Raw genomic sequence first — 25,932 nt, 5'->3', positions numbered from 1 at the left:
CCTATTTCAGAAACCCAGGGTTCCTCAGCTATTCCTATGCACGATGCTTTTTTCTTTCTCCTAATGGCAACCATATACTGGCCAGATTGGTATACCCTCTGGGTGGCAGCTTGGCCAAGAGGGGTCCTAGAGAATTCAGACTTAATTCTGGTTAAGCTTGTTGGATTCACTTGCTGGAATGCCGTGGTTCTAGGTCAGGGCATCTGGCCTACTGTCTGCCACATACATCTCCTGGTTGTGGTTCTTTCTGTGTTATAAGAATTGAGTTGCGACAGACTATATGGCCCTCAGAGCCCCAAATATCTGGTCATTTACACAGAAAGTTTGCCAACCCCTGTCCTAAATCAAAAATAGTAAGCACTTGTCTTGGTATACGACCCACCGAGTCTTCTTGCTCTGGCCCACATGGGTCAAAGTGGGGAACATAATGAGTCTCTGAAAAGTTTAATGAAAATGTTCTTATTCCTCTTAAGCTTGACTCTTCCTGGTCAAAGGACTGTGTGTGGTAGGGGATTAGTGGAGAAAAGGTAAAGTTACAGCTAAGAAAAAGGAACATGCTAATTTTGTGGAGGTGGAGAAAGCAGCAATGTTGACACCTGGGGAGGAACCTCTTAGACTCTGGGAGGTACCATGAGGGAAGGACAGTAATGACCTTTGTCTTTCAGAGCCACCCATTAAACATCTCTCCATGTATGTTCTCCAGCTTTTCCCTAGAGCCTTTATCATATTAATCAGTTGGTTAAAGTTTCCAACATGTGAGTCTTTCTGTTGGTTACTTTATCTCTTGACGATGGACTTATTATTTGTTTATTTTTCTTTGTGCATTTGTACATTTTGCATGGATGCTAGACATACTGTGAAGGGCCGTAGATACTGAGTTAAAATAGTGTTTCCACATGGAAACAGGCTTGCTTCTTCTGTCAGGCCATTAGTGTGGGGAGTTGACTCAGGTTGGAATTTCCTTGTTCCTAACATGACCTTCAATGGATATCAGAGGCATCAAGATCTTCAACAAGTGGGCTACTTTTACCTTGTGCTTAGTGTGGGGGCTGGGTTGTAGAAAGGTTTTGTTCACTTCTTTTTTTTCCATTGACCTTTCAGCCTTGTCTGCATGCCTGCCTCCCAGAAGGGCCTCTCTCCATGCCCATACCTCTCCCTCAGCGGTTTACTGTTACTCCCTAATACTTGGTGCTTGGCTCCTGGTGGGGGCCCGCTGGAGCTCTCTCTTTCTTGTTCCAGCTGTGGTCTCTGGCAAGCCTCTGGCAGGCCCCATGTGCCTGGATCTTGTGGGCGGAGCTTTCTCTGCCCACCCCCTCTCCCTCCCATGGTTGTCAGACTGCCTTGACCCAGGCTCCGCTTGGTGTTGAGGACATCAGCCTAAGATGATTTTCTGCCCTTCCTCCAGAGGTAGAGGCTTTTATTTCTACCATTTCCTCGGCGGGAAAGTATCTTTGCCAGTGTTCTTGCAATTGATTTCCTATCCTTCAGTGCAGGTTGGTTTCCTGTCCTTCAATGCAGATTGATTTTACCTCCGCTCCTCCTCCAGAGACCTTAGATCTTTGCCCAATTGCCATGGGCCATTCAGTTTCCCTCAGCAACTGAAAGCTTTCACTTCATAGAAGAGAACAATCCCAGGAAGAGGTAGGGCTTTCTGCCTGACCCCTGTCCCCACATTCACCAGCTTTATCCAGTGCCACCAAAGTGGGCTGTCCTCAGTCTCCTGCCCTGCTCCCAGTTTTTCTCATGAGCATTTGAGGGAGGCTCCTGGAAAAATGCTTGCAAGTGCATGTGGCCTCTCCTTGTGTTAGGGCCTTTCAGTACTAGCCCATAGTTCAGAATTCACTAAAATGTCAGCTGATAACCTCTTACCTGGTTGTACAACAGCCACCTTCCTCCGGTGCTGTGTCAAAAGCGAGAACTTGTGTGGCCCATCTCTCTTTGGTGGGGCTTATCTTTCTTTGGAATTTTGTTTTCTTGGTTGCCTTACAACCTCAGCTCTCAGGATTAGGAGAATGATTTCATTGTGCTCTGACTTTGCCTTGTTAGGATAGGAGCACTTTTTTTTTTTTCCAGTTTTGTTCATGTTAAGCAAAGTATAAAATTATTCTAGATTTTGATTCAGAAGAAAGGGGTTCAATTCCTGCCTCTGTCACTTACAGCCTGTGATCTTTGCTAAGTCAGTTATAAAATGTATTTAAAAATGCTAATAATTATTATTGTAATAGACTAGCCAGTGGAGCAGAGGACTATGTGGAGGTTTAAATGAAACAGTGCACGTGAAAGCACATGTTAACTAGAAACTGCCGTGGAAGAATCATGATCGTTATTTTCTAAGGTGCTCTTTCCTTTTTTACATTTTCAGAAATGATCTTCAAGACGCAGAAATGAGTCCAAGGTTCAATCGTCGAACAAGATCAGATGAGAGTGCTGAGATCGAGCCGAGAAATAAACGGAATAGGAACTAGCGTGGGCTTTGCTGACGTTTCCAGCGTGGTGGGTGGAGTGTGCCACTGTGGGTTGCCAGGCAGACTTCATGTTCATAAATGCCCAAGTGAAGGGGTTAACTTCTCAATATGATAAGTAGCTGATTGTCATTCTTTTTATTTTATTTTATTTTTTTGTCTTTCCTGGGAAAAAATAAGTTAACAGAACATCCTCACTTGGTTAGTTAACCTCCTGTCTCTAAAACCTCTCTCTGTAAAAATACATCCACACATCCGCCAGCTTTGCAGGGTTCACAGACGTGTTGGCAAAGGAGTTTTGTGTGGTTTTGTTTCTAAATCACGATGTCCTTAAGGCATTCTCCTCTTCCATGGAGAAACTAACTTGACAAAATGATTCTTTTCAACCTCTGCCACAAGGAACAGCTGAAGAGTTAAGAGCCTCTGTATTTCTGGAAAAGCAGGATGTCATAAATCACCTCTTTGGTGCATGTCAGCTCCTAATGCCCGGATGCCAGCATGCCTGTCACAGCAGTTACGTGATGGTCGTTGCCCGAGTTTAATGTAGTCGTTTGTTATTTGGAGTAGGGTGTTGCGTACTGGAACCTAAAGTCACGAACAATAACTTTGAAACATCAAGCATATACTTCAGAAATGGCACTTCAAAATGATGTTAGTCTTTTTTTTTTTTTCACTTGGATAAATCAAATTTTTAACACTCTGAATCCCAGCTATTAATCAAAAAGAATGCAATAAATGGATTTTGTAAATGAATAGATTCTGTATCAATTTAAAATAATGCCCTGAAAACTGTCTTGTGAATAGTTGAGCACAAGCTACAAATCATTGGAAGGGCTTCGTCAGAAATTGTTGTCTCTGCAAAATGTCCACCAGACCAGTTCCCAGTTCCTTCCAGAGTTCCTAATGCCTCTCTTTGGCATCTCAGAGCCAGCCCTCCTGTCCCTTCCCTGCCCCCACATCACTGCCCAGCCCAAACACATCCGCTTTCAAATAACATGACAGTACACGTGCCAGTGTTAAGACAACAAATTTATGAATGTGCCAGAGACATTTGTGACTTCCCCTTTGCAAAGAATGTCTCCATTGACTTTGGCTTTTTGGTATGCTTTTGGGTTTCTGGATAATGTGTGGAGTCTCATTATGACTTAGAGTTCAGCGTTTTCACATTTAAATGGCCATTTGTTTTCCTTTTGAGTTCTCTGAGCTTCAAATGATTATATAAGAATTTGTCATGGTCATGTCATCTGCTACATTATGAGTGGTGCAGGGGTACCTGGGTGGCTCAGTTGGTTAAACGTCCGCCTTCAGCTCGGGTCATGATCTCAAGGTCTGTGGGTTTGAGCCCCGCGTCAGGCTCTGTGCTGGCAGCTCGGAACACGGAGCCTGTTTCAGATTCTGTGTCTCCCTCTCTCTCTGCCCCTCCCCTGCTCATGCTCTGTCTCTGTCTCAAAAATAAATAAAAAAACATTAAAAAAAATTTTTTTAATTATGAGTGGTGCATTAAGGAAACTAAAAGTAGCACCACTCACTAAATTGACCAGAGGATCTAATGTGAGGTCAGTGAGCAATATCAAGCAAAATAAGGTTTAACACTGATGTGATATTTATGTTACTGAATTGCCAGAAATTATGCTAAAATGAAAACTGTTTCATTAAAAATTGCACACCCACTATAAATTAAACTGGAAATAATCACTATTTTAATTGCAGCTATAAAAAGAAAACAAAACAAAAAAACCCCAAAATCCAAACAAGTAAATTTGAACATCTAATTGGGATCAACATCAGGGATTCATGAATCAGGCAGCATCCCATCTACAAGTAGAAAGGAGCTCCAAGGAGCTGTACAAAATGGAATGTTTTTAAAGGCAGAAAGGAGGTGAGACAAGGAAGTCATTAGCAAAAGAAAATATAGGATGGTTTAGTCAAATTCCTTTTGGGGCAAGGGGAGGTGGTCTCTCATGCAGATCACCTCACTAGTGCTGATCAGGAAATTCCGGATTGGTTAAAGGTCACGTGCCTACAATGCAACTAAGTCTTAGTTGCTGTTGTGGGGGCAAGTGACTCCACCTTGGGTCTGTTGTTTCTTTTTCTTTATTTTTGACACAGCAAAAGGAGTTTGCAAGGGAGTAGTGAGACCCAAGTTAGGGAAATAGGCAAGTGACTATTCAGTAAATATTTGATTATCTTCTTAGGTAGCAGTTACTGTGCTGAGCACTGGGAAAACCGAGGTGACCAGAGGCCATCTGAAATGATGGTTTTCAGTAGGGCAGGAAAGAAGATTTTGCCCCTAAGGGGCTTTTGCCAGTTTGTGGAGACATTTTTAGGTGTCACGACTGTGGGGTTAGAGGATTGCCCTTGGTATGAATGGATAGAGACCAAGGATGCTTCTGAACATCCTGCAACACACAGGGTAACCCCTATGGCGTTTTTGCTCAAGCTGCCATAACAAAGTACCATGGACTGGGTGACTTAAAAGGAAAAAAAGTTTTTTTCTGCCAGTTCATGGAGGGTAGCAGTCTAAGATGAAGTTGTCAGTAGGGTCAGTTTCTTCTCAAATCTCTTTCTGGGGCTTGTAGATGGCCACCTTCTTGTTGTGTCCTTAGATGATCTTTCCTCTTTGCACACATTTGTGTCATAATCTTCTAAGGACAGCAATCATGTTGGATCAGGGCCCATCCATGACACTTCACTGTACCTTAATTATCACTTTAAAAACCCTATTTCCAGGGGTGCCTGGGGGGCTCAGTTAAGTGTCTGACTCTAAATTTTGACTCAGGTCATGATCTCAAAGTTCGTGCGTTCAAGCCCTGTGTCGGGCTCCCACAGTGAGAGTGTGGAGCCTGCTTGGGATTCTCTCTCTCCCCCACTCTCTCATCCCAACCCCTGCTCATGCTCCCTCTCTCTCTCTCTCTCAAAAATAAATAAATAAACTTAAAAAAAAAAAACCCTATTTCCAAATGCATTCACATTCTGAGGTACCAGGGGTTACACCTTCAATATATTAATGGCAGGGTCCGGGAACACAGCTTAGCCCATGACACCTCCCAGTTAAGAATTAACTGGTCCATTAAAATTGTCAATGGTACCAAGATTGAGAAACCCTGGTGTAAAGGATCTCCCAAGTCTACTTGAAAAATGATTCCTAAAGGGCATTTACTGAGCTCTATTAGCACTTAGGATACATTTAATACTCATTATTGAAGGAAAGGTAATTTTATTTCCATTTGAGAATGCAGAACTTAGGTTAAGTGTTAGATCTAGGATTGAAACCAATAAGCTTTTGGTTCCAAAATTCATCTGTTAGTGAAAATGTGATCCTCACCACTGGTTATTTATTAATTCTCTTTACCTCCTAACTCCCATCCAGGGTATTAACAGCTCCCATGAGTACGTCATCCCACAATGGCAGTGATGCTTTTGGTTTGGGATGGTGTAAGTGAGCTGCTGTGTACTTTAGAAAGGGACCTCCAGGTTGATCTCATCTGACAGACCATGCTTTTATCCTCTTATCCCTTTTCTCTTCTTTTATACCCCTCATTGAGAGTCAGTGGTCTAGTTGAAAAAGTAATTCATACACATAAGACAATGTGAGTAGTATAGGGAGGGTAGTATATATTTAAGAAGTAACTCATGTGGTTGAAGAGGTTCAGAGCAAGTCTCCCTAAAATGTGCCACTTTGGCATGTGGTAATTGAGCTGAACAATTGAGACTCTGCAGGCCCAAGAGAAACTTTTTGCCATTCCCTTAACTGTCTAAAAGAATTTAAACGAGGTCTTTCCCAGAGTTAGAGTTAATACCAAAGATAAATTTTATCTGAGTAACATATCTCATGTAAACATCTAATTACATCTAAAACATATGCTTTTTCTTATTAACCTGTGAATTGCCTTCCTTGTCTTTGAACCCCCAGGCCCCTATCCCATTCCTTAGCTCATGATGACATATATACTTCATTTTACCCTTCTGTCTTTGAACCTCTCGTGTATGTGGGGTTCCCATACATACAAAATTAAACTTGATTTTCTTCTGCTAATGTATCTCATGTCAACTTAATTGTTAGCACCAGCTGGAAGAAACTTTGAAGGGTAGAGGAAAAATTTTCCTCCCCAGCATGGCAAAGATTCTGGTCAACAGGAATAAACAAGAGAGGTTTTGGAGAAAAAAAAAATTTTTTTTCTTATGGCTCTCGGTCTGTAGAATGAGAAGAAAACAACGATCTAGATTACTACACTGATGATTGCTGTGGTTAAATTCAAGAATTGAGTTTTCTTAGAACTGGGGAAAAGGCAGAAATGGTGGATTACAAAATTCTTAGCCTCTGCTAAAAGAAAATAGCAATTCTTGAAATGAGACACAGTGTTTTCCTGTTATGTGTTTCTTTTTATTATAAAAGTAATTAGGAACATTAGAGGGGGGAACCAGCGTAGCCATTGAATTCATGACCATTTTGATGACGTTTCTTTGGTTTTAGTCTTTGAACATATCAGATGTCCTTCGCAATAACCACTTGAGGTTATAAACAGGTCATGCTGGCACTAACACCTCCTGTTACTGGCTACCTACACTTGGGCCTTATGGGGGCATTTCCCCATCCCATTCCCCGTATGTCCAGGTATCCCTGGCCTCAGGCTACTGAGAATATAAGAGCAAGTCCATGCCTCAGTATGTTGCTGCTCTCCTGCCACATTCCTGCTGGGCATCTGTCACCCTTGTCAGTGGTCTCTGCACTGCTGGTCCTGCCACAGAATCCCGACTTGCTGGGATGCCATGTACCAAGGCATCCCTCTACTCCTGTTGATTTCACTGATTCTCGGCCTTGCTGTGTTCTCTGCGGAAGCAATGAAAGTGTGTTCCCCCAGTCCGATAGTGTGCTGTCACCTGGGCCCATTGTGTCCTTCATAAAAATTTTTCTGCTTCTCCCTCTTTCCTTACCCCCTTTTCTTTCTCCCTTTCCCCTTTATCTTCTCTTTCCTCTTTCTCTCCTCTGCCTTTCCTTGACTATGAGTGCATGTCAGATAGTAGTGCAAAACAGACCCTGCCATAATGGGACTCGTAGACCACAAGGGTAGACGGACATTAATTAATTATACAAATTACAATTGTGATAAGTAAAATAAAGCAGAGGTACATGGCCCTATGAAAATATGTAATAGGGGGATTTTGATTTTGCCTATAAGCTCTGTAGGAACTGAAAAATCAGTTCAAGGGGATAATGTTAATCACCGTAGTCCTGCTTTGTCCTCTATGTCCTAATCCCCAGGAAACTGTGCAGGTACCTTCTGACTTTTTGGTTCAAATATTAAAATATTCATGGAAGTCAACTTAAGCAAATATGTGCCTATGTGTCTACTAACTTCACGACTATGTCAGACAAGCCGGACAAGTCAGAATTGCATATGACTTAGCCAGGATTGACTCCACACACAGTGCTTTTGTCACTTCACACAGAACACTTTCACAGTACATTATCAGTACTCTTGAGTGATTGTGTCATGAACCCATCTGGATCATGTGCCACCTTTGCACAGTCTTCTCTTCCTAGACATTTACGTTACTGCCAGTTTTTCCCAATTATAAATAATAATAGAATTTTTTCCCTTCAGTTAGATTCCCAGAAATGGAATTATTGCAATACTATTAACAAAATCTATGGGCAGGTTGTTTTCACAACAGAGGACATTAAGATATTAAATTCTAAAGGGGATCTAGTCTGTGTTTTAAAATAATGGTCATTAAGAGATATATTGGAGCTCTTTGTGGGAATTTCACAGCAAGTGCAAAAACTTTCGTATGGCTTCTACTTCTATTAGCTGTCAAAGCTGATGGGTCCACAATTGATGGGGCCTGAGAAAAGATAATTCTGTAGGGTTATAAGCAAGCAGAAGGCCAAAGTACTTTGGGCACTCTAATACTGTTTTTAACAGGCTCCCTGAAGGGGATGGCTAGAGAACCCTTTTATTACATTTCACACCCAAGCTGGGTACATTTTCTGGCAAGATTCTAGAGCTGTCATTTTTCTAGTGCTGGCCAGAGAAGCGTCCAGCTGCTTTGGAGACAGATGAGCAGGTGACACAGTTGGCAAAGTCTTACAAATGTCTTCACTTGAATGGGGCACCGGGTGGGCTCAGGAGTACCAGCAGGCAGGGGACTCTTTTTGGTCCCAGTATTGCAGCTTTGAAACTACAAGCTTCGTAAGTGAAACCCTGACTTCCACAGGGCATTGTTTATTACTTACATTTCAGTTGCATGAGAACAGCATCACAACCTTGAATGGATTTTACAATTTTTTTTTTTTTTTTTTGTGCATCATTTAGAGTAGCCCTGACTTTTCCATGCTGAACAGCATGTCTGAACTGCAGAATGCACTTCTGGGTAACCTCACATTCATAGTCGAATGAAGCTGTTAAATATAACAGTTTGAGTTCTAAAGAATACCTGCTGAAAACTTTCTTATTTGGCAGCATTAGTTTCTGAAACCGTGACTTCTGTATAGAGCAGTTTATATCATGTTTTCAATTCATGGCATGGAGTTATCTAAACAAGCTAAAAGCTTGAAGGACGAGGTAGACTATGTGAAGCTGGCATCTTACGCACCTTGTCACAGTTTTACAGAAATGCAGGCTTTATAGAGACCCATTTTGCCTCAATCTGCTTCAGAATCATATGGTTTGGACTATTGCTGATTTCTATTCAGAAGTGGAGAAGAGATGAGGAAAAGTTTCTCGAAGTCTTACCTTGGTCAGGCTGGGATTTTTTTCTTGCAAAGTGAAAAATGGACTGGTGATGGATTATGGGATAGTTATGTTTAAATTTGCATGTTTCTCATGCAAGATATTAGATTGAGAGACCCAGGCTGCACTCCATTAAATTTCGATAGGCCAACAGCACTTATTAAAGGATGTTCTTTAGGAAGAATGTCCTAGAACCCAGGGAGGAGTGAGACGCCAAAGGCAGCCTTGAGCCGAGAAATTGGTAAACACATTGGCAAATCTAAGTAAAGACAGACCAAAAGAAAAACCTAATGGGCCATGGTCAAAACAAGTTGGAATTAAAGTGTTGCACAGTAACTTGGCCTGTGGGAAAGTGAGGCCAGAATAATTATTAAAGATATTCTGAGGCCCTTAGTAGTTGTTTGGGAGACACTGACCTATATTACATTTTAAGCCAAGGGTCCATCTCCGATTTTTAGGGGTAACTATTCGTAAAAAGAAACAATGTAGTATTTTTCAAGTCAGACAATAGGATTAAGGAGAACTTGGTATCAAAATACTACCAGGCAGAAAAGAAAGTTAAAAAAAAAAACTACAAAAAAGTGTGGTGAAAACATAAGACAGGATGGGCCGAAAGGCCAAATATACCAAGAATCCCTACATATAAATGACTGAACATAGTAATAGCTAATGTTTATTACATAGTGTGTCTTGTTTGCCAGGCACTTTTCTAAGGGCTTTGTCAGTGTTAACTCTGTCATTACAACAGCAAAGCCTTATAGATACAGAAACCGAGACTCAGGTCAAGACTTATTCCAAGAATACACATGCAGTATTTACGACAGATTATTCTACACCTTCAACTCCTCAAATGTATTTCAAAAAGCCCAAATTTCTTAGAGAAATTGGACTTGACGTGACTTATACTGCCCTTGCTGACCTGATCCCTGTCTACTGTCCCGCCATTTGCTGGGCTCTAGCCACCCAGACTTGCAGTCACTACACCAGCACACTAGGCTTGTTCCTGCTTCAGGGCCTTTACTGTGTCTCCTCAGCGTGGAGTTATCTCCCGATCTTAACATGACTGCCTGCTTCTCATCAGTCAGCTGCACAAATGCTACCTCATCAAAGCGTTCCTGGACCTCTTTAAAATACTCCCTTCCTCGCACAAGTCCTTGTCTGTCCCAGACTCGTCTTTCTTTTCTTCATCCAAAGGTATTTGTTTTCCCCTACCAGAACGACAGCTCTGTGGGAGAAGGGACTGTCACATTTCCTACTGTGTCTCCTGTGCCTATAAGAGTGCCTGGTACACAGTAGGTGTTTGAAACTGTCAACAAAAAATGAAAAGCTGTTTGTGGTCTGTCTTCCCTGGCTGGAATGTGAGATCCCGGACCCTGTCTGTGTGGGGTTCACCTCCAGACCACCAGTAATCTGAACAGCATGGGAGCCCAGCACTAAAGAGGTATTGACTGAGTCCTTGCTGACGAGCAGAGAGATAAGTTAACTGGGTCAGGGGCCCATCCCAGCCATTCCTCCTTTCCTCAGCTCCTGTCTTCCTTTCTGCCTGGTCTTCAACTGTCCTGGAAGTGTTCAGTTCAATAGGATGAAAAATCACACCAGTTAACATCATTTACGCGAACTGTTCATCACTTATTCCAAACCATCATGACTCTCAGTAGCATCTCCGTGTATCTTCACTTAGTTGTACAGTAATCTTTAATGTTGACTTCTTTGATTATAACACTAAATGCTTTTCTGACTTTATGAAGTTTGTTACTCTAGTGTGGACATACTCTTGAGCTAAAAAAATGTTATAAGGAACATCAGTGAGGACCTCAGCCATGGAAAGTATTTTCTATCTTTAAGTAATGCTTACCTAGAGTCTTATTTTTTGGGCCCAAACTTGATTTTGCTTTGAACCATGCTGACCTGCATGTTGGACACACAAATCTTCACTTAAGACGGATAAAAAACTCCTAATGCTAAAAGCTATTACTCTGGCTTCCTGGGTGCCTTCAAGGATTTTGTTAATAGCTTTCCTTCTGGTTTGACAAATGATCCCAGAGTCTCTGTGTCATATTGAAATGTTCAGAACTACAATCTCTTTTCTCTGGAGTTTTTGTGACAAGAGCAGATGTTTTGTTCTGGAGACAAAGCTCTGTTCTGGGAGCGTATATTGACTCACTCTCATCAGGAGACAGATGAAGGGGCGTCTGAAGGATTAATGTTTGTGATCATGAAAGAAAAAGAGGCCTGAGATTGTTTTAGGTTTCTTGTTCAACAAGAGGTCATAAAACTGGAGTTTGAAATCAACCTCCGAGCCTACCCAGTTCAATGGCATTGTGCTACAGATGGAAGTACTCAGTTGACAGAGAAAGAGTCCTCTCCACATCACCCAGTGGAGGGACACAGTGAAAGTAAAAGCTGGAATTCTACCTGGGCAGATGAAGGGTTGGGTCCCAATGCCCTGTTAAAGCTGTTTGTAGCTCACTGTGGGATCTTGAGTGAGTCCTTTAGCTTTTTCATTTATGTTCTTTACCTGTAAAATGGGCCCACCAATTCCTGTCTTTCCCATTTTCTGGAGGAAAGTCCAGATCAGTATTACAGTAAGTTTTTGTGTCCAGTTATACATGGAAAAGTGCTGGCCCTTTTATAGGAAGAGTAGCAGTATCCTCATACTGCCTGTAATTAATTTATTTAAGATTTTAATTATTTGTAAACAATACATTCTCATGCTTCATTATTCATAAGGGACAAAAATCTCTTTGCTACCACCATTTTCTAGCTGTTGAGTTCCTCTCCCTGGAGCCAATCTCTTCTGGTGGATTTTTAAAAAATATTTTGTGCACATGCAAGAAAATATGTAGTTCCCCTTTTTTCCCTCACAAACAGTAACATATAATATACACTGTTCTGTACCTTGCTTTTTTCCTCTGAACATTATATCTTTTTATATATCATTTAATCAAGTATCCTTTTTCTTTTTTAAGGCCGCATAGGATTGCATATATTGCCATTCCATAATGTCTGGATCAGCTCCCCATTAAGAGATGTTTAGATTTCTAATATTTTCCTTTTATAAATATTGCATGTGTGTGTGTGTGTGTTTATCTGTATGATAAATTCCTAAGGGTCCAGGGTTTTGATAGTTTATCCCCCTTTAATTCCTTCAGTTTAAATACTGCTTTCAACCTCTTCTTTCCAAATGAGTATAAACTCTGGCCCTTTGACTCAGAAACTTAAGATCTGAGTTAAGGAAAAAAAGGCATGAATATGTGTCTGCATAATAAAAATACGGGACAGGGAATTCTAAGACCACAACCTGGCAGGCTTTGAGAAGAGAATAGACGTGAAGGTGCTTGGAAATCTTGGATAGCTCACACTGTTACTTTAGGATGCCATGGTTCCCAGAGTGTCTGCTTCCCCTAAACAGGACTGACAGATCACAAAGGATCCCATAGAACCTGACCTTGTGAGCCCTTCATCTGGTTTGTCTTTATAAGTGCCAGAGTGGATGAAGTATGATAAAAATTAGTATAAAAATTGCAACAAAGATTTGTTGGATGAGTGAATATATTCTTAGGCTCCCGTGAATGTCTGGGTCAGCATGGAGCTGCCTCAGACCCTGCCCAGAGGGGGCTTGTGCTATCAGTAAGAAGGCAGCACATGTGGGTTATGCTGTATGGGGCCATGTTGATCAACACTGAGCAAATCAAATGGAACTGTACACCAAAAAAAAAAAAAAAAGTAATTTTCCTATATGATAAACACATACAAAACCACAACTACCAAGCAAACCATCAGTGAATGCTTTGCTGGGCTTCCCCTTCAAACAACTCCTGCCCCCGAGGGGAGGGGGAGCGATGTCACAACCCCAGGCTGTATCCCTAAACATTTCCACCTTCACCTGGGTGCTTACAAAGTTGGACACCATAATGCAATAATTAGGAAGTAGGATTACAATGGGTGAAAGAGGAACAGAGGTAAAGGCATTTGACTGAATTTAGGTTTAAGTATCTTGGTGATTAAGGCAAAAATGGGAACTGTGTAAGAAGGCATCATTCTCACCGGCTAAACCCTGTTGTTATTTGGTTTCCAAGTTCTTAGTTTCCTGTAGATATTACTTATGCATTGTCTTGTTTCCATCAAAGCAATGGGATGTGATAGTCATAGGTGGGGGGTCTGCCATTGGTCTCCATCCCTCAGGCATGTCACCTGTCACAGAAGAGCTAAGATTAGAAAGTGTCCCCATTCCCTGGAGACAACTGTGTCTGTATTCTCACCTGATTCTCAGGACACTCCTTGTAAGCCCTGAGGCCGGCCTGACTCTTCTGACCCTCCCTTCAGCCACTCATGCACCCGTCTACACCAGGATGCCTGATTGCGGTCGTAATGGTTGGGGGTTTTAGGAGTGATTAGGCACCATCAGGGTCAATGTCATCTCAGTCCATGTGCTGTCTACTTGGCTTCCCTGGAAGCTTGTGTGCACTTCTAAGTGGATGAATTACTACGCAGCACTTGTCGTGAGTGTTTTCTCTGACAGCCAAAAACCATGCCTTTAACCTGTTGGATAATGTGATTCATTTTAAAAAATGAGGCTAGGAGCGCCTGGGTGGCTCAGTCGGTTAAGTGTCTGACTCTTGGTTTTGGTTCAGGTCATGGTCTCACGTTTTGTAGGTTCGAGCCCCTCATCAGGCTCCGTGCTGGCCATGCGGAAACTGCTTGAGACTCTCTGTCTCCCTCTCTCCCTCTCTCTCTGCCCCTCCCCCTCTCATTCTCTCTCTCAAATTAAATAAACTTAAGCAACAAAATGAGATAAAACACAAAGGAAAAAAGTCTAGACCTCCAGCTTTCTAACCATATCAAGCTGGTGAGGAAGTCAAGTGTCATGATTTAGGCCTCTTTAGAGAGTCAGGAATGGGATGCTTAGGGCCCCCTGGAAAATACCTGCTGCTCCGACCTTGCCCTACCCCCCAACCAGATCTCGGCCGTGAGAGCCCCTATGTCACAGTCGATCAGTTCGGGCTTTCCCAGAAGTGGATGCCAACACAGATTTAGATAGGCCAGAGGTTTATTGAGGAACACCCGTGAGGGATAATAGGGTGAGGGAACAAGACAAGGCAGGGAGAGCCTTCCGGCAACTGTAGGAGGAGGGAGGACAGGAGCAGGTTTGGGTAGGCGGAGCCTCAGACCACAGTGCAGAAATCACTCCCAGTCCCTCCTGTGGACAGAGGGAGGCCAGGTCTGGACCCCAGGTCTACATTTAGTTCGGCACATTTATCTCAGGCCTCCTCCAGGTGCTGCTTTCCCCTAGCACGACGAATACAAAGGCGTATAAGGCACAATCCTTGCCCATGAGGAACTCCGTCTGGTAGTAGGGAAACCAGCCGGTTGGTGGATAATTAATTGGAATAGCATGCAGGAAATTCACAGAGAGCAATATGATTAGAATAATCCTGGGGACAAGGGGCGAGGCCTTCACAGAAGATATTTAGTGTTCTTTCTGTGTGCACCTAGGATGGTATGAACACCGTACCTCTGGTCTCCCATTAAGGAGACCTCCTAAAATTAAGGATGATGTTTTCAGCGCCTGGCACCAAAACAGAGGAAGGCAGCTGCTGAAGATCAGCAGGCACACACCATTGTGGGCTGCTCCCCCCATTGCCTTGCCTCAGGAGCCCAGTCTCTTTCTCACCCGAAGAGAACTAACACGGACCCTGTGAGAAGGCCTCATGGGAGCCTCCACTGTCCTCTGTGGACAACCAGAGGCCTAAGAGGAGAGGAGACTGACCTGTCCCTGGCCTGCTGGCCCTGCCCTCCGGGGGTTGGAGGTCTGTGCCTTTGTTCTGATCTGGGGCGGAAAGGGGGAGCTACAAGGAGAGGCCACTCTTCTTATGAAGGGCCCCTGACCACCCGCCCACATTGGGCGTCCGAGAGAGGTGGAAAGTAGTCCCTCTGAGTGCATTCTGCTCACTTCCGTGGCACAGCTATCCCAAACCCCCCAAATGGGCTTTTTCTCTACTTCCTCAGGATGGGGGGACGTTCCCACTTGAGAGGCAGGAGTTGCTGTAGGAGACCTTGAACAAGACCCCTCAAGGTCTCAGCTTCCCCCATGGTGAAAGAACAGTGAAACGAGGCTTCCCCAGTTAAGCTCGGTCATCTGATGTCCTCCCTGATCTGGCATGTCCCAGCTGTGGGGCTGTTCTAGTTGGAGCCCAGAGGCTCCTCCCCCTCAGAAGGGTGGAGGTCAGGGCCACTGAAGGCATTCCTAAGCTGGACACTCCTCATGTGTCCCTCCCTTCTGAAATGAGAGCTAACATCCAGTCCAGCTTCAAATGGAGAGGGGACCCCTGGTGTCCATGGGTACCCCACTGGTCAGCAAAGGGAAAGAGAAGCTGTTTCCTACACAGCTGTCAGCCAGGAATGAAAGGTACTGGTTTCAGGTGCTTCAGAGGCAGGATAGAAAATATAGACTCTGAGACTGGACAGCTCTAAGGTGGGAAGAGTCTCTGAACCTTAAGATTGAGTGCACACAGTGGCTGGCTGTGGGGCTTAGTCAAGCCGCTGCCATCAGCTCTGAAACTGCCTGCGTCCTGGTGATGTGCAATTTCCAGTCTGAGAGTCTTGCTTTGTTGCTGGGTGGGGAGTAATGGCTCCTGTTCTCTGAGGGACTGCTGGGAAGTTTCTTTGAGGCATCGGTAAGGCTGTTCTGAAGCTGCCACCTCCCTACCTGGGGGCTCAGACAAGCCCAGTTGATGTCCATGGCTTCCATGGAGATTCTTACAAGGATCAGAACCAACTTCTAGGAATCCTACCACTTGGAGACCAACTTTGTTTAACAGATTTTTTGAAAAACAATTCACCTAATGTATAATTCATTCATTTAAAACATACTATTCAATGGCTTTTAGTATATGGAGAGTACAACCATTGACATAATTAATTTGAGAGCATTTTCATTTTCCCTTCACCCCTTACCTGTCACCTGCAACTCTCCCATCCTTCCCAGCAACAACTAATCTACCTTCTGTTTGTATATGTCCTTATTCTGTACATTTCATAGCAATGGAGTCATACCGTATGTAGTCCTTTGTGTCTGACTTCTTTCACTTAGCATAAGTTTTTCAGGCTATATGTATGTTGTGACGAGTACCAGAACTTCATTTCTCTTTACTGCTAAGTAATATTCCATTGCATGTATTATTTATCCATCCATCAGCTGATGGATATTTGGGTTGTTTCTACCCATTTTGACCACTCTGAAATAATGTCCATTTGCATACAAGTTTTTATGTGAACATAGGTTTTTGTCTTGGATATTTATCTAGGAATGGAGTTTCAGGATCAGATGTTTAATATTTTGAGGAACTGTCAAACTATTTTCCAAAGTGACCAGCAGTGAATTGGGGTTCCAGTTTCTCCACATTCTTTGCAGTGTTTGTCATCATCTGTCTTTTCTATTATAACGATGCTAGTGGATGTGAAATGATATCTCATTGTGGTTGTGATGTACGTTTTCCCAATAGCTAATGATGTTGAGCATCATTTCATGTGCTTATTGGCCAATTCTGTGTCTTCTTTGGAAATTTGTCTATTCTGATCCTTTGCCCATTTTTAAATTGTTTTTCTAATCTTGAACTGTAAGAGTTAATTGTATAGTTTTTTAAAATTTCAATTTCTGATTGTGCATTGATAGCTTATAATGATAGAATTGATTTTTGATATTGACCCTGTATCTTGCAACCTTGCTGAACTTACTAGTTTGATAGCTTTTTTTTTTTATAAATTCCATTAGATTTTCTACATATAGAATCATGTGATCTTCTAATCAAGACAGTTTTATTTCTTCTTTTCCAATCTGGATTCCTTTTATTCTGAATATAAGTTCTCTATCAGATGTATGTATCAGGTTGGATACATTTGTTTCTGTTCCTAGTTTGCTGAGTTTTTTTTTTTTATTTTATTAGGAATGGATATTGAATTTTGTCAAATGCTTTTTCTACATCTATTGATCATATGCTTTTTCTTTTTTGGCTTATTAAATTTTTGAATTACATAAATTGAATTTTGAAGGCTAAAACAAAAGTAGGAGAAACCCCACTTGATTATGATGTGTTATTATATACTGTTGGTTTTAATAGACAAAAATTTTGTTTAGAATGTTTTGCATCTATTTTCAGGAGGGATATTGGTCTGTAATTTTCTTTTTCTTGTGATATATTATCTGGTTTTGGTATTAGGGTAATACTGGCCTTGTGCAGTGATTTGGGAACTATTTCCTCCTCTTCAATTTTCTGGAAAATTTTGTGTAGAATTGGTATTATTTTTTCCTAAAGCATTTAGTAGAATTCACCAGTGAAGTCTTATGAGCCTGGAAATTTGTGTGTAGTTGTTAACCACATATTCCATTTCTTTACTAATGCATATAGGACTGTTCAGGTTACCTGTTCCTTCTGGAGTGAACTTTAGTAGCCTCAGAGAATCCATCCATTTCATCTGAATTATCAGATTTATAGACAGAAAGTTGCTCATGTTTCCCTTGTTGTCGTTTTGTTTTCTGTTGAATCTGTAGGAATGTCATTTTTCTCATTACTAATGAGGAATTTACGTTTCCACAAATTGGGAATTTGTGCTTTCTTCCTCCTCATCAGACTGTTTAGAAGTTTATTAATTTTATTGGTATTCTCCAAGGACCAGATCTTGGTTTCATTGACTTTCTCCAATGTTTTGCTCTTTTCTATTTGATTGATTTCCACTCTGTTCTTTATTATTTCCTTTCTTCTGCCTATTTTGGGTTTAATTGCCTTTTTTTCCCCTGGTTGTTTCTTTTTTTAATTTAGTCTTTAAAAATTTTAATTCCAGGAGCGCCAGGGTGGCTCAGTCAGTTAAGCATCCCACTTTGGCTCATGTCATGATCTTGCACTTTGTGGGTTCAAGCCCCACGTTGGGCTCTGTGCTGACAGCTTAGAGCCTGGAGCCTGCTTCGGATTTTGTGTCTCCCTCTCTCTCTCTGCTCCTCCCCTGCTCACACTCTGTCTGTCTCTCAAAAGTAAATAAAAATGTTAATTTTTTAAATTCCAGTATAGTTAACAGTTACATTAATTTTAGGTGTACAGTATAGTGATGCCACCAGTTTATATATTACTTAGTGCTAATCATGGTAAGTGTACTCTTAATCCTCATCACCTATTTCACCCATCCTCTACCCACCACCCCTCTGGTAACCATCAGTTTGTTCTCTATAGTTAAGAGTCTGTTTTTTGGTTTGTCTCCCTTTTTCTTTGTTCATTTGTTTTGTTTCTTAAATTCCACATATGAGTGAAACCATATGGTATTTGTTACTATCACTTCCTTTATGTCTGTTATTAGCTGCTTTATGTATTTGGATACTCCCATGTTGGGTGCATAAATATGTGCAGTTGTATCTTCTTGTTGAATGTCCCCTTTATGGTTTTATAGTGTACTTTTTTGTTTCTTGTTACAGTCTTCGTTTTTTTTTAAATTTTTATTGATTTATTTTGAGACAGAGTGTGTGTGCATGTGAGCAGGGGAGGGAGGGAGAGAGAGAGAGAGAGAGAGAGAGAGAGAGAGAGAGAGAATCCCAAGCATGCTCCTGGGTGCTTAATTCCATAACCATGAGAAATTCGGTCCTGAGCCAAAATTCTCAGAAAACATCAAGAAACATCAAGAAAACATCAAGAGTCTGATGTTTAACTGTTTAACCAACTGAGCCACCCAGGTGCTCTTTGTTAACAGTCTTTGTTTTAAAGTCTATTTTGTCTGGTATAAATATGACCATCCTGGCTTTCTTTTCATTTCTATTTGCATGATAAATGCTTTTCCATTCTTTCACTTTCAATTTGCAGATGTCTTTAGGTCTGAAATGAATCTCTTATCGGTAGCATATAGATGGATCTTATTTTTTTTAAGTTTTTATTTAAATTCTAGTTAAATACAGCATAATATTAGTTTCAGGTGTACAATTTAGTGACTCAAACTTTCATACAACACCTGGTGCTCATCACAGCAAGTGCCCTCCCTAATCCCTATCACGTATTTAACCCATCCCCCACCTATCTCCCCTCTGGTAATTATCAGTTTCATTCTGTATAATTTCTTGGTTTTCTAAGAGTCTGTTTCTTGGTTTTCCTCTCTCTTTTTTCCCCCATGATTGTTTTATTTCTTAAATTGAGTGCAATCATTTGGTATTCGTCTTCCTCTGACTGACTTATTTTGCTTAGCATAATAGTCTCTAACTCCATCCATGTCATTGCAAATGGCAAGATTGCATTCTTTTTATGGCTGAATAATATTCCATTGTATGTATATATACCACATCTTTATCCATTCATCAGTGGGTGGACATTTGGGCTTTTTACATAATTTGGCTATTGCTGATAATGCTGCTATAAACATTAGGGTGTATGCATTCCTTCAAATTAGTATTTTTGTATTTTTGGGGTAAATACCTAGTAGAACAATTGCTGGATCATAGGGTAGTTCTATTTTTAACTCCTTGAGGAAACTCCATATTGTTTTCCTGAGTGGCTGTACCAGTTTGCATTCCCACCAACAGGGTAAGAGGGTTCCCCTTTCTCTGCATCCTCACTACTACCTGTTGTATTTTGTGTTGTTCATTTTAGCCAGTCTGACTGGTGTGTGGTGATATCTCCTTGTAGTTTTGATTTGTATTTCCCTGATGATGAATTATGTTGAGCATCTTTTTGTGTGTCTGTTGGCCATCTATATGTCATTAGAAAAATGTCTGTTCATGTCTTCTGCTCATTTTTAACTGGACTGTTTGTTTTTGGGTGTTGAATTTTATGAATTATTTATATACATTGGATACTAATCCTTTATTGGATATGTTATTTGCAAATATCTTCTATTCTGTAGGTTGCCTTTTAATTTTGTTGATTGTTTCCTTCACTGTGCAAAAGCTTTCTGTTTTTATGTAGTCCCAATAGTTTATTTTTGCTTTTGTTGCCCTTGCCTCAGGTGACATATCTATTAAGTCATTACAGCCATTGTCAAAGAAGTTGCTCCCTGTGGTCTCCTCTAGGGTTTTAATGGTTTCCTGTCTCACATTTAGGTCTTTCATCCATTTTGAATTTACTTTTGTTTATGGTATAAGAAAGTGGTCCAGTTTCCTTCTTTTTCATGTTGCTGTGCAGTTCTCCCAGCACCATTTGTTGAAGTGATTGTCTTTTTTCTACTGGATATTCTTTCCTGCTTTGTTGGAGCATTTAGTCCGTTTACATTTAAAGTAATTATTGATAGGTATGTACTTATTGCCATTTTGTTACTTGTTTTGTGGTTGTTTCTGTAGTTCCCCTCTGTTCCTTTCTACTCTTGCTCTTTTCTCTCATGGTTTTTTGGCTTTCTTTAGTGATGTCATTAAATTCCTTTCTCTTTATTTTTTGCACATCTATTAATGGTTTTTGATTTGTGGTTACCATTAGGTTTGTGTATAACATCTTACCCATATTGTCTTCTGAGAAGCTTTCTTTGGTGAGTGGGGCCTGCACTCAGACCAGATGTCTGCCCCCCAGCACACTGCTGGGGTTGCAGTTGGACTGGTGTATGTGGTGACCCTCCCCTCTCCTCAGGGCTGGAGTCACTTTGGAGTGGTGCTGGCCCCTGTCAAAACTGCTTGCATGCTGACAGGCTTCTGGCACCACTTCGGGTGGGCTCTGGCCGAGGGTGTATTAGAGGGAGGGGAACACAGGGGCAGGGCATCTGGTGCCATCAAGGTCCACCAAGGTCTGCTGTGGGAGGGGACCTGCAACCATCCAAAACTCCTGCCAAAGTGGGCTGTGTCGGAGGGGCGGATCCATAGAAGTGTGCAGGGCGTGTACTGTTAGCATTTTTAAGCCTTTTTTTAAGCCTTTTTTTTTTTTTATTTGAGAGAGAGAGAGAGGGAGAATGTACATGTATGAGCAGAGGAGGGACAGAGAGAGAGAGAGAGGGAGACAATCCTAAGCAGGCTCCACACTTAGCCCAGAGCCCAATATGGGGCTTGATCTCATGACCCTGAGATCATGACCTGAGCCAAAACCAAGAGTCATATGCTCAACTGACTGAGCCACCCAGGCGCCCCTGATGTTGTATTTTAAAGCTGTTAAAGCTGTTTTGGAAGAATATTTGTAGATATAACTTCATAATATAGTAAATGAACAAAAGAGATCACAAATCTCTATTTATATTAAATTCCAGTGCTTAAAAATCAATTGTTATATATTATTCATGTATTATGTGTATACACATAGAAAACAAGAAAATACCCCAAAATGTAATTTCTGAATTTTGGTATTTTAGATGATTTTAATTCTCTTCTTTCTTTTCTACATTCCTAAATTGTCTCTAATGCCTCCATTGAGAATTCTGTGCATGTGTGTATGTGTCTATGTGTACATATATCATAGGCGTACATGTATACACACATGGGGGGGTGGGGTAAGGAGGAACACAGAAGGTTTGGTTACAGGAGACAGAGGACAGAGGACACTTGCACCATAAGCCAGGCTCTGCTACAACTCTCCTATGAGCTTTAGGGCAAATCATTTTCCTTCTCTGGGCCTTAGTCTTCTTAGCCACAAAATGATCCATCCTGCTAGGACTTACTAAGAGCCAGGGACTGCTTTAAAGTGCGTATTGCCTCACTCGTTCTGCCCTTTTCATTTCTCCTCCCATGGCTTCCTTCAGAGCTAAATAAAGTGAAATATCTCCCAGAGCTCTCTGTAACTCCAGATGGGATGATATTTCTCTGCCGGTCTGTTTTTCTAGGTCAAGGAGGAGTAGGAAATTGTAGGGAATTTATAATGTTGAAGGAACATCTCCCTCAGCTGCTTCCTGCCAGGCTGGAGTGAGCAGTGAGCACAGCCTTGGTCAGGGGCCAAGGCATCGTTCATGATGCTACCACGCAGATCCCTACCCCCACTGCTGCCCCTCGCCAGCTGGTGCCATCTCCTGCTCACTTCCAGGACAGCTATTCGCAGCATCCCCAGGCACCTCCCTGTTCCGCCAGATGTGAAAGCTCAGCTTGTTCCTGCTGCACAGTCTTTCCAGCTTCTACATCTAAATAGTCAAGGGTGTTCGTTAGTCCTGCAGGCAGAGGACAGCAGGAATTGGCAAGGATAGGACTGGAGGCAGGCAAGGGAAGACCCATGCAGAGGCCACCCAGAACACGTGCTGTACCCACAGTCCGAGAAGGTGAGGGGCCTGAGAACCATGACATGAACCAGGTGTATTTAACTAGAAATGAATGTTCTTTAGGATATTGGTATCTTTGAGTAATAAAAGCTGGTGTTTACTGGGCACTTAGTGTATGCCAGGCACTGTGCTACATTTTCATTTAAAGATTCTCACAGGTGCCATTTACAGATGAGGAAACTGAAGCACGGGGAAAGAGAAAATTACCATCAGTCTACCCCAGTGCTAATTCTCACAGGATACTGAAATGGGTGGGTGAAAAGCTAGGGCACAGAGCCCAGAGTGGCAGGGTTAAGATCTGAACCTGGGTTTGTCTGACTATAGTTCCTGCAGTCTTCACCAGCACATCTGGGGATTTTGATTTTTTTCTATGGGACCGAGTGGTAAAATTCGGACTAGTAGGTGGAAAGTACAGCGAGACATATTTGAACTCAACAGAAATAATATTTCAGTTTTCCACTGTTGAAAATGGAATAGCCAGGCAGCCTTGACAGTGAGTTGACCATCAGTGGTTATAAATAAACCAAGCATTTGGCAGGGATACAGAGGAGACCCATGTATTGATTAGATAATGTGTAACCCCAGGATCACAGAGTGAACTTTTTGGGGTCACTTAGAAAATGTGTGGGTACTGAGTGAAAAGAAGAAGGTGTCAGTCAAGGGAGATGTCCAAGATCTGGGAGAATAGCTGTGATGGTTGAAACATTAGGACCAGAGTCAAGGATCCTTGGTGCTGCCAAAGATGGCCTGTGAAGGGACAACAGGTGACAGAGGTGTGAATGGGGCAGGTTTGGGACAAGGATCCTGGGAGTATACAGTCTTTGGGAATGCCTCACAAAAAGCCTGCACAGAAAATGATTCACATGTTCATGCTGACCTTCCCCTGAAGCCCAGTTGCAGGCTGACCTCCTCTGGGAGGCTTTCCCCACCACCTTAAACGAGAGCAGGCAGCTCCTGTCTCCTCGTGCATGGGCAGTAGGTTTCAGCAAAGAAGCACTGGACCAGGAGTCCGGGTATGTGGGTCCCACTTTGTCAAGTAACATGCTATGTGAACTTAGTGTGTCAGTTATCTCCTCTGGGAATCAGGTTTTCTTACCATTTAAAAGAGGAGGCTGGAGCACACATACTCTGGGGTCTCTGTCAGTTTTCTATTTGGAGATGTTTCAATTCCAAAGGCCTTATTTTATTTTGTTTTATTTTATTTTATTTTGGTCTTTTGTTCTTGACCCTTCTTTTGGTTTTGAGTTTAGCAACCCAGTGCTTCCACATGGGCTAAAACACTGCTGGAGCTCATACCATAAACATATGCCGAGTGACCACCAAACCCGGCACCGCTGGTTCCATTTTTAAGGGTGTGCCCTGAATTCCTCTGAAAGAGTATGAACTTCTTTCTTTTTTTAAGACATTTATTTATTTTGAGAGACAGAGAGTGAGCGGGTGAGGGGCAGAGAGAGACACACACACAGAATCTGAAACAGGCTCCACGCTCTGAGCTGTGAGCACAGAGCCTGACGTGGGGCTCGAACCCATGAACAATGAGATCATGACCTGAACCGAAGTCGACGCTTACTGACTGAGCCAGCCAGGCACCCCCCAGAGTATGAGCTTCTTGAGGGTAGGGATTGGACAGTCCCCTGTCAGAACCCAGAGTTGGGGGATAAAGAACTCAGAGGGGGGCTAGGTAAAATAAGCCATCCTATATGCCAACACCAAGAAAGGAAAACACTGCTACTTTGCGAGTTCCTGCAACACACTAGTTACCTTCAGCGCCACTTACCCAGCCCAGGTTTCAACAACAACGTTGTTACGGCGAGCCAATCAGCAACAGCTTCTCACCAGAGACCGTGCTAACAGCCAATCAACAACAGCTTCACACCCATGTTGCTAACAGCCAATCGGCTACAGTCTCTACCGCGCTGCTGAAAGTCGGCCAATCAGCAACAGCTTCACTCCAGCGACCACGCAGGTGAACTGGAGGCGACAGAATCCGCAACAGCCACCCTTGTGTAACCGTGTTTCCACAGCTAAAAATGAATTAGTCTCTAAATGTTCCTTCTTCAGGGAGTCTGCCCTGAACTTCGAGCTTCCCCACACCTTCTTCCAGCGCTCTTGTTTGCTCGGTGCGTGCTCCACGAGCATGGCTCTCCCTCTCTTAGCAAAGGGCTGGGCCTCTGGTGTGAGATACCCGCTGGCTGCCTCTTCCTGGAAGGAGGTCGTTCCCTAGATGAGGCAGTAGTCGGGCCTCCCCCCCCCTCCCCCCCACTGTTAGCTCAGATCACTGTTCTAGCACCGCCCCTGGCACAGAGCATGAGCTCAGTGAGTAGCATCTGAATTACTAAACGCACTTCGGGCCCTCTGACTCGTGCTGAGGCTGAGGCCGGGGGGGATAAGTTGCCAAAGTGCCACGAAGAAAGGTAGGAAACAGCCCATGGAAGGAAGTGCGCTCTTCCTGGGAGAGCAGCGTGGACTGGATTTGCAGGAGCTGGATCCGGACACAAGAAGGCTACGAGCATTCGGGCAAGAGGTGAGTAGCCCCTGTCTTCCAGCCTGCCTCCTGGAATGCTCCTCATCCTTCTAGCCCATCTCTGTCCATCACACAGCCCCGCCCCCAACGCCTTGTTCATTCAGAAGAGGTCTGACTGAGGGTGTGGAAAACAAGCCAATCAAACGTGTTGGCTGGGAGGGACCTTGACGTTGGCTGATAGAATCAAAATCCCTAAGCTATTCTGATATCTGAAACACCTTGCTGATGTAGAATCACGTCACTTCTCTGGGCCTCCTGTGCTCCCGTGTAAGTGGAGGAGGGAACAGATGCCTACACTCTGGCCCTGGAGATCCTGATTTAAATTGGTCTGTAGTTGGGCCTTGAGATGATCTTTTATGAAAGCTGTCCATATGATTTAGCTGGGGTTGGGACCCAACTCCTGAGCTAAATTGGCCTCTGAGAGCATTTCCACTTGTGACTTTCCTGAGCCCTGTCCTCTCCGTTGGTGATGTTGGTGAAGGACAGAGGTGCAGTATGTGGAAAACGAGGCAAGGTTCATGTTTTTAGTGGTGATAGCAGTTGTGGCTCCCATTGTTGGGCTCATATTCTCTGCTTGGTTCTTTTTTTTTTTTTTTTTAGAGAGAGAGCTTGAGTGAGGGGGTGGGGGGGTTGGCAGAGGGAGAGGGAGAATCTTCAGCAGGCTCCACACCCAGCGTAGAGCCTAAAGTGGGGCTCAATCTCACAAACCATGAGATCATGATCTGAGCTGAATTCAAGAGTCGGATGCTTAATCAACTGAGCCACCCAGGTGCCCCACTGCTCTGTTCTTTGCACTGTTTTAATTAAATCTTCACAACACCCCTATCAATCAGTACCTTGATTGGTGCTTTAGAGATGAGGGAACTAAAGCTCAGAGAGTCATGATTTGACTTGCCCGAGGTCACACAACAAACTTACTGTGTTACTGTGTTTGCAATGTGGGGTTACTTGAGCATCTACCGAAGGGGAAGTCCACCTGTTTTCTGCTTTGGCTACATACCATTGCTAGAGTATCGGGTTC

At 42.8% G+C, this 25,932-nt stretch overlaps 1 protein-coding gene and 1 long non-coding RNA gene across 8 annotated transcripts in view; both read left to right on the top strand.

The window, feature by feature from the left end:
• RAD18 (RAD18 E3 ubiquitin protein ligase) overlaps positions 1-3,215 on the top strand; it is a 110,367-nt gene extending 107,152 nt beyond the window's left edge. For 4 of the 7 annotated variants that reach the window (XR_002153348.3, XR_006593950.1, XR_002153346.3 and 1 more), the window contains one exon: positions 2,363-2,465. Coding sequence is in view for 2 of the 7 variants with exons in the window: in XM_019824935.2 (XP_019680494.1) it covers positions 2,363-2,465 (103 nt within the window). In the remaining 5 variants the exon portion in view is untranslated. Of the gene's footprint in view, positions 1-2,362 lie in introns of all 7 variants that reach the window. The other 3 variants (XM_019824935.2, XM_003982447.5, XM_019824936.2) reach the window with 1 other exon arrangement.
• Positions 3,216-24,018: 20,803 nt separating this feature from the next.
• Positions 24,019-25,932, top strand: part of LOC123383768 — a 77,321-nt gene continuing 75,407 nt past the window's right edge. Inside the window, exon 1 of the long non-coding RNA XR_006593948.1 lies at positions 24,019-24,911. This is a non-coding gene — a long non-coding RNA (uncharacterized LOC123383768). The remainder of the gene's footprint in view (positions 24,912-25,932) is intronic.

This window comes from Felis catus, chromosome A2 (genome assembly GCF_018350175.1).
Source record: "Felis catus isolate Fca126 chromosome A2, F.catus_Fca126_mat1.0, whole genome shotgun sequence".
In the NCBI taxonomy this organism is placed as follows: Eukaryota; Metazoa; Chordata; class Mammalia; order Carnivora; family Felidae; genus Felis; species Felis catus.
Note: the sequence above shows the minus strand (reverse complement) of the source record. Positions and strands in the feature narration are given on the sequence as shown.